Genomic DNA, 9,121 nt, shown 5'->3' on the forward strand with positions numbered 1-9,121 from the left:
TGTTTTTCACAAAACTCCCTGAAATCTCAAAATTTTTCACAAATTTTCACAAATTTTCACAAATTTTTACAAAACCTTTAGAGAATCTCACAAAATCATACAAAATTCTAAAATTTCACAACAGCTTAAGGATTTCTCACAAATTTCAGAAATTTCCTAAAATTTCAACATTTCACATATTTTTGCAAAATCTTAAAATTTCCCCCCAATTTTCCTAAATTTCTCCAAAAATTGCCCAAATCCTTAGAATTTCCCCTCTAACCTCCCCCTCCATAACCCCCCCTGTACCCACCTCTCTCCTTGGGCAGGTTTCTGTTGAAATTTTGTGAATTATCAAATTTACAATTTTAATTATAAAAAAATTAATTGAAATTTCAAATAACCATGAAATTGTTTAAATTGCAACAAACTTCCAGAAAATTTTTGTCAAATTTTAGGAATTTTTCATTCTGCTCTAAAACATTAAACATTGCACAAAATCTCCCAAATTTCCTAATAATCCCAAAGCATTTCACAAAATTTCTCAAAATTCTCTAGAATTTCAACAAAATCTCATGAAACGTTAAAAAGTTATAAAGAATCTTAAAAAACTCTGAAACAAGTTGCTCAAAGTTTCAGAAAATTCCTTAAATTTTGAAAAGTGCATGAAGTGAAAAAAATTTCACAAAATTCTTTGAAATTCCTGAAAAAATAAGAATAATCCTTAAACTTTAAAAAATGATATTAAACTTCCAAGAGAATTTTCAAGTCTTAAAATTTAAAAATGACCAAACAAAATTCCTTAAAATGGCCCAGAATTCTTTGAAATGTCTTTAAAATTTTGTTAAACTTTAAGATTTGCCATTAAATTTCTTAAAATCTAGAAAAAAGTCACAGAATTTTCTAAAATGTTTCATTTTTTACAAAATCCACAACTATTTTTAACACAGAATTTTCTAGAAGTACATAGAATTCCTCCAAATTCCACCAAACTTTCTAAAAATGTTACAAAATTTCAGTTTCAGAAAGTTTTAAGGAATTACATGAGTTTTACAAATTTTTAACAAAATATCAAAAAAATTCAAGAAAATGTGAAAAATTTTCACCAAAAACACATAAAATTGAAGCAAATTTTGTGTTCACCTGGTTTACAAAATTCCTGTAAACACAAAATTTGAACAAAATTTGAAAATTTTTCATCAAAATTTCAGAAAAGGTCACAAAACTTAAATACAACAAAATTTCACAAAATTCCAACAAAGGCTGAGCAAAACATCAGAAAATTTTACAAAATATCAATAAAATGTCAATATAATTTCACCAAATCTCACCAAAATTTGCCAAAATCTCACCAAAATTTGCCAAAATCTCACCAGAATTTCGCCAAAATCTCACCAAAATTTCACCAAATTTCACCAAGTTTTGCCAGAATTTCACCAAGTTTTGCCAGAATCTCACCAAATCTCACCAAATTTTGCCAAAATCTTACCAAAATTCCACCAAAATTCCACCAAAATTCCACCAAAATTCCACCAAAATTCCACCAAAATTCCACCAAAATTCCACCAAAATTCCACCAAAATTCCACCAAAATTCCACCAAAATTCCACCAAAATTCCACCAAAATCTCACCAAAATCTCACCAAAATCTCACCAAAATCTCACCAAATTTTGCCAAAAAATCACCAAATTTTGCCAAAATCTCACCAAATCTCACGAAATCTCACAAAATTTCACCAAAATTTCACCTAAATTTTACAAAATTTCACCAAATTTCACCAAATTTTGCCAAAATCTCGCCAAAATTTCGCCAAATCTCATCAAATTTTGCCAAAATCTCACCAAAATCTCACCAAAATCTCACCAAAATCTCACCAAAATCTCGCCAAAATCTCGCCAAAATCTCGCCAAAAATCACCAAATTTTGCCAAAATCTCACCAAATCTCACGAAATCTCACCAAATTTCACCAAAATTTCACCAAAATTTTACAAAATTTCACCAAATTTCACCAAATATTGCCAAAATTTCTCCAAATTTCACCAAAATTTCTCCAAATTCCCTGAAATTTCAGGAAATTTCCCTAAATTCCCCCCAATTTCTCTGGATTGTTGAGAATCCCCCCTGACTGACCCCCCTGTGCCCCCAGGACGGGTTCGTGCAGAACGTGCACGCGCCGCGCGTGCGCGTGGACCCCGACGGGCGCTGCGCCGTGATGCTCATCTACGGCACCCGCCTGGTGGTGCTGCCCTTCCGCAGGGACAGCCTGGCCGACGAGCACGACGGCACCCTGGGGGAGGGGTGAGACCCCCTGGGACCCCCCAACCCCCTCCCCCACCCCCTGGGACCCCCCAACCCCCTCCCCCACCCCCTGGGACTCCTTGTGACCCCCTTGGACCCCCCTGATCCCATCCCCCACACCCTGTGACCCCCCTCACCACCTCCCCCACCCCCTGGGACTCCCTGGGACCCCCTGTGACGCCCCTTTTTCATCCCCTGTGACCCCCTCCCCCACCCCCTGGGAGCCCCTGGGACCCCCTGCCCCCCCCCCGTGACCTCCTGGGATCCAATGGGACCCCCCTGGGACCCCCCAGTGCCCCCCATGCCCCCTGTGACCCCCCGTGCCCCCCCTGCCCCCCCTGTGACCCCCCCGTGCCCCCCTGCCCCCCCAGCCCGTGCTCCAGCTTCCCCCCTGCCCCCCCTGTGCCCCCCTGCCCCCCCTGTGACCCCCCTGTGCCCCCTGTGACCCCCCATGACCCCCGTGACCCCCCTGTGACCCCCCTGTGCCCCCCTGCGCCCCCAGCCCGCGCTCCAGCTTCCCCTGTGACCCTCTGTGACCCCTCTAACCCCCCGTGACCCCCCTGACCCCCGTGACCCCCCTGACCCCTGTGACCCCCCTGTGCCCCCCCATGACCCCCTGTGGCCCCCCTGCCCCCCCTGTGACCCCCTCTCCATGCCCCCTGTGCCCCCTGCCCCCTGTGCCCCCTGTGACCCCCCTGACGCCCTCCCCACCCCCTGTGACCCCCCCTGTGACCCCCCCTGCCCCCCTCCCGCTCCCCCTGTGATCCCCCTGCCCCCCTCTCTGTGCCCCGTGCCCCCCTGCCCCCCCGTGACCCCCCTGTACCCCCTGTGACCCCCCGTGCCCCCCCATGCCCCCCCTGTGACCCCCCTGACCCCTGTGACCCCCCGTGCCCCCCCCGTGCCCCAGCCCGCGCTCCAGCTTCCCCCATGCCCCCTGTGACCCCCCCCGTGACCCCCCCTGCCCCCCTGTGACCCCCCCGTGCCCCCCCTGGCCCCCCTGTGACCCCCTGTGCCCCCCATGCCCCCCTGTGACCCCCTGTGACCCCCCTGGGACCCCCTGGGACCCCCCTGTGACCCCTCCCTGCCCCCCCTGTCCCCCCAGCCCGCTCTCCAGCTTCCCCTGTGACCCCCCGTGCCCCCCGTGCCCCCCGTGTCCCCCTGGGACCCCCTGGGACCCCCCTGTGCCCCCGTGAGCCCCCTGTGACCCCTGTGCCCCCCCCGTGACCTCCCCCGTGACCCCCTGCGACCCGCTGTGACCCCCCTGGGACCCCCCCGCCCCCCTCCCCCACCCCCTGGGACACCCCTGCCCCCCTCCCTGGGACCCCCTGGGACCCCCCTGCCCCCCTCCCTGTGCCCCCTGTGACCCCCGTGACCCCCCTGTGACTCCCCCTGCCCCCCTGTGCCCCCAGCCTGTGCTCCAGTTTCCCCTGTGACCCTCTAACCCCCTGTGCCCCCCCCCTGCCCCCCCAGCCCGCGCTCCAGCTTCCCCCCTGCCCCCCACCGTGACCCCCCTCTGCCCCCCCCGTGCCCCCTGTGACCCCCATGCCCCCCTGTGACCCCCCCGTGACCCCCCCATGCCCCCCTACCCCCCTGTGACCCCCCTGCCCCCCCGTGACCCCCCCTGTGCCCCCCTGTGACCCCCTGTGACCCCCTGTGCCCCCTCTGCCCCCCCCGTGACCCCCCTCTGCCCCCCCCAGTGCCCCCTGTGACCCCCCTGTGACCCCCTTGTGACCCCCCTGTGCCCCCTGTGACCCCCCGTGCCCCCCCTGCCCCCCCCGTGACCCCCCTCTGCCCCCCCCCGTGCCCCCTGTGACCCTCTAACCCCCTCTAACCCCCCTGTGCCCCCCCCTGCCCCCAGCCCGCGCTCCAGCTTCCTGCCCAGTTACATCATCGACGTGCGGGAGCTGGACGAGAAGCTGCTGAACATCATCGACCTGCAGTTCCTGCACGGCTACTACGAGCCCACCCTGCTCATCCTCTTCGAGCCCAACCAGACCTGGCCGGGGTGAGAGAGACCCCCAGACCCTCAACCCCCTCCCCCAGACCCTAAAACCCCTCCTCAGCCCCTCCCCCACCCCCTGACCCCCTGTGACCCCCTCAACCCTTCCCTCATCCCTCCACCCTGCTCATCCTCTTCGAGCCCAACCAGACCTGGCCGGGGTGAGAGAGACCCCCAGACCCTAAAACCCCTCCCCCAGACCCTAAAACCCCTCCCCCAGACCCTAAAACCCCTCCCCCAGACCCTAAAACCCCTCCTCAGCCCCTCCCCCACCCCCTGAGCCCATCCCCCCTTCCCTCATCCCCCTCTCATCCCCTGCACCCTGCTCATCCTCTTCGAGCCCAAGCCCAACCAGACCTGGCCGGGGTGAGAGACCCCCACAGACCCTCAAACCCCTCCCCCAGACCCTAAAACCCCTCCCCCAGCCCCTGAAACCCCTCCTCAGCCCCTCCCCCACCCCCTGACCCCATCTCCCAACCTTCTGACCCCCTGTGACCCCCTCATCCCTCCACCCTGCTCATCCTCTTCGAGCCCAACCAGACCTGGCCGGGGTGAGACCCCTCCCCACACACAGACCCCCCCCAGACCCTCAAACCCCTCCCCAGACCCTCAAACCCCTCCCCCACCCCATCAGCCCCTCCTGTGTTCCCCCCACCCCATCCCCCTTCCCTCATCCCTCTCTCACCCCCTGCACCCTGCTCATCCTCTTCGAGCCCAACCAGACCTGGCCGGGGTAAGGGAGACCCCCAGACCCTCAAACCCCTCCCCCAGACCCTAAAACCCCTCCCCCAGACCCTAAAACCCCTCCCCCAGACCCTAAAACCCCTCCCCCACCCCCTGACCCCATCCCCTGCCCCCCCACCCCATCACCCACCCCTGTGACCCCCTGTGACCCCCTGCACCCTGCTCATCCTCTTCGAGCCCAACCAGACCTGGCCGGGGTGAGAGACCCCTCCAGACCCTCAAACCCTCCCCCAGACCCTCAAACCCCTCCCCCAGCCCCTGAGCCCATCCCCCAACCCTGTGACCCCCTGTGACCCCCTCATCCCTCCCCCCTGCTCATCCTCTTCGAGCCCAACCAGACCTGGCCGGGGTGAGAGAGACCCCCAGACCCTCAAACCCTCCCCCAGCCCCTCAGCCCCTCCCCCAGACCCTAAAACCTCTCCTCAGCCCCTCCCCCACCCCCTGAATCCATCCCCCGCCCCTGTGATCCTCTGTGACCCCCTGTGACCCCCTCATCCCTCCCCCCTGCTCATCCTCTTCGAGCCCAACCAGACCTGGCCGGGGTGAGAGACCCCCCCAGACCCTCAAACCCTCCCCCAGCCCCTCAGCCCCTCCTCAGCCCCTCCCCCACCCCCTGATCCCCTGTGACCCCCTCAACCCTTCCCTCATCCCTCCACCCTGCTCATCCTCTTCAAGCCCAACCAGACCTGGCCGGGGTAAGGGAGACCCCCCCAGACCCTCAAACCCTCCCCCAGACCCTCAGCCCCTCCCCCACCCGCTGAGCCCATCCCCTGACCCCATCCCCCAACCCTGTGACCCCCTGTGATCCCCTCATCCCCTCCCCCCTGCTCATCCTCTTCGAGCCCAACCAGACCTGACCGGGGTAAGGGAGACCCCTCCCCACACACAGGACCCCCCCAGACCCTAAAACCCCTCCCCCCACCCCCTGAGCTCATCCCCTGACCCCATCCCCCATCCCTGTGATCCTCTGTGACCCCCTGTGACCCCCTCATCCCTGCACCCTGCTCATCCTCTTCGAGCCCAACCAGACCTGGCCGGGGTGAGAGAGACCCCCAGACCCTCAACCCCTCCCCCAGACCCTAAAACCCCTCCCCCAGACCCTCTGCCCCTCCCCCAGCCCCTCAGCCCCTCCCGTGTTCCCCCCACCCCATCCCCCCTTCCCTCATCCCCCTCTCATCCCCTGCACCCTGCTCATCCTCTTCGAGCCCAACCAGACCTGGCCGGGGTGAGAGAGACCCCCAGACCCTCAAACCCTCCCCCAGCCCCTAAAACCCCTCCTCAGCCCCTCCCCCACCCCCTGACCCCATCCCCTGCCCCCCCACCCCATCACTCACCCCTGTGACCCCCTGTGACCCCCTCATCCCTCCCCCCTGCTCATCCTCTTCGAGCCCAACCAGACCAGGCCGGGGTGAGAGAGACCCCTCCCCCACGGTGAACCCCTCCCCCCCCCCCATAATCCCCCCCCCACCCCCTGACCCCCACCCCTTTCCATCCCACGTGATGATGTCACCGCGCTGGTGATGACGTCACGGCTCTGGGGGGGGGGTCAGGCGGGTGGCCGTGCGCCAGGACACCTGCAGCATCATCCCCCCCACCCCTGAGACCCCCTCCCCACCTCCTTCACCCTCTCCCTTCCCCCTCTCCCTTCCCCCTTTGCCCCCCGCCGCGATGACGTCACCGCGTTGGTGATGACGTCACCGCGCCGGTGATGACGTCACGGCTCTGGGGGGGGGTCAGGCGCGTGGCCGTGCGCCAGGACACCTGCAACATCATCCCACCCACCCCTGAGACCCCCTCCCCACCTCCTTCCCCCCCTTCCCTGCCCCTTTGCCCCCTGTGGTGATGACGTCACCGCGTTGGTGATGACGTCACCGCGCCGGTGATGACGTCACGGCTCTGGGGGGGGGGGTCAGGCGCGTGGCCGTGCGCCAGGACACCTGCAGCATCATTCCCCCCACCCCCTGAGACCCCCTCCCCACCTCCTTCCCCCCCTTCCCTGCCCCTTTGCCCCCCGCCGCGATGACGTCACCGCGCCGGTGATGACGTCACCGCGCCGGTGATGACGTCACCGCGCCGGTGATGACGTCACGGCTCTGGAGGGGGGTCAGGCGCGTGGCCCTGCGCCAGGACACCTGCAGCATCATCCCCCCACCCCCTGAGACCCCCTCCCCACCTCCTTCACCCTCTTCCCTGCTCCTTTGCCCCCCGCCGCGATGACGTCACTGCGTTGGTGATGACGTCACCGCGCCGGTGATGACGTCACGGCTCTGGGGGGGGGTCAGGCGGGTGGCCGTGCGCCAGGACACCTGCAGCATCGTCGCCATCTCCCTCAACATCACCCAGAAGGTCCATCCTGTCATCTGGTCCCTCAGCAACCTGCCCTTCGACTGCACCCAGGCCCTGGCCGTGCCCAAGCCCATCGGTGGGGGGGCACTGGGAGCACTGGGAGGCACTGGGGGGCACTGGGGGGCACTGGGGGGCACTGGGGGGTCATTGGGAGGGTCACTGGGGGGTGGGGGGTCCCCTGGTCGCTCAGCAACCTGCCCTTTGATTGCACACAGGCCTTGATTGTGCCAAAGCCCATTGGTGGGGGGGCACTGGGAGCACTGGGAGGCACTGGGGGGGGCACTGGGGGGTCATTGGGGGGGCCACCGGGGGGGTGGGGAGTCCCCTGGTTGCTCAGCAACCTGCCCTTTGACTGCACCCAGGCCCTGGCCGTGCCCAAGCCCATCGGTGGGGGGGCACTGGGAGCACTGGGAGGCACTGGGGGGGGGCACTGGGGGGGTGGTGGGGTCATTGGGGGGGTCACTGGGGGTGGGGGAGTCCCCTGGTCACTCAGCAACCTGCCCTTCCACTGCACCCAGGCCCTGGCCGTGCCCAAGCCCATCGGTGGGGGGGCACTGGGAGCACTGGGAGGCACTGGGGAGGGCACTGGGGGGGGTGGTGGGGTCATCGGGGGGCTCACTGGGGTCAATGAGGGGGTGGGGGGGTCAATGAGGGGGTGGACTGGGGGGTGGGGGGGTCATCAAGGGGGTGGTGGGGTCAAGGAGGGGTCATGGAGGGGGTGGGGGGCTCATTGAGGGGGTCATTGGGGTCACTGGGGGGTGGGGAGATGATTGGGGGGTCGTTGGGGGGTCACTGGGGGGTGGTGGGGTCATGGGAGGGTCATTGGGGTGGGTGGGGGGGTCATTGGGGTCACTGGGGGGTCATTGGGTCATTGGGAGGGGTGGGAAGGTCGCTGGGGGGTCATTGGGGGGGTGGGGTGATCAAGGGTGGGGGGGGGTCACTGAGGTCATTGGGGGGTCACTGGGGGGGTCAGTGGGGTCATTGGGGGGGTGGGGGTTCCTGGGGGGGTCCCCAGCCCTGACCCCCTCCCTCTCCCCAGGGGGGGTGGTGGTGTTCTGGGGGGTCCCTGGGGGGGCAGTGGGTGCCCTGGGAGGGTCCCTGGGGGGTCCCCAGCCCTGACCCCCCCCTCTCCCCAGGGGGGGTGGTGGTGTTCTGGGGGGTCCCTGGGGGGGTCCCTGGGAGGGTCCCCAGCCCTGACCCCCCCTCTCCCCAGGGGGGGTGGTGGTGTTCTGGGGGTCCCTGGGGGGTCCCTGGGGGGTCCCCAGCCCTGACCCCCTCTCTCCCCAGGGGGGTGGTGGTGTTCTGGGGGGGTCCCTGGGGGGCAGTGGGGGGGTCCCCAGCCCTGACCCCCCTCTCTCCCAGGGGGGGTGGTGGTGTTCTGGGGGGTCCCTGGGGGGGTCCCTGGGGGGGTCCCCAGCCCTGACCCCCCTCTCTCCCAGGGGGGGTGGTGGTGTTCTGGGGGGGCAGTGGGTGTTCTGGGGGGTCCCTGGGGGGGTCCCCAGCCCTGACCCCCCTCTCTCCCCAGGGGGGGTGGTGGTGTTCTGGGGGGTCCCTGGGGGGCAGTGGGGGGGTCCCCAGCCCTGACCCCCCTCTCTCCCAGGGGGGGTGGTGGTGTTCTGGGGGGCAGTGGGTGTTCTGGGGGGTCCCTGGGGGGGTCCCTGGGGGGGTCCCCAGCCCTGACCCCCCTCTCTCCCAGGGGGGGTGGTGGTGTTCTGGGGGGTCCCTGGGGGGGTCCCCAGCCCTGACCCCCCCT

The 9,121-nt window shown here is 61.8% G+C and overlaps 1 protein-coding gene across 1 annotated transcript; it reads left to right on the forward strand.

The window, feature by feature from the left end:
* Window positions 1–2,127: 2,127 nt before the first annotated feature.
* On the forward strand, window positions 2,128–7,444 carry LOC311204458 (cleavage and polyadenylation specificity factor subunit 1-like; the record flags this gene model as incomplete). Its single annotated transcript, XM_084280881.1, has 3 exons — window positions 2,128–2,279; window positions 4,138–4,284; window positions 7,305–7,444. Coding segments are annotated over 3 exons (439 nt in total), but the record flags the coding sequence as incomplete, so codon positions are not given.
* Window positions 7,445–9,121: the final 1,677 nt, after the last annotated feature.

This window comes from Gallinula chloropus, assembly GCF_964237585.1.
Source record: "Gallinula chloropus genome assembly, contig: HAP1_SCAFFOLD_820, whole genome shotgun sequence".
NCBI classification, from domain to species: domain Eukaryota; kingdom Metazoa; phylum Chordata; class Aves; order Gruiformes; family Rallidae; genus Gallinula; species Gallinula chloropus.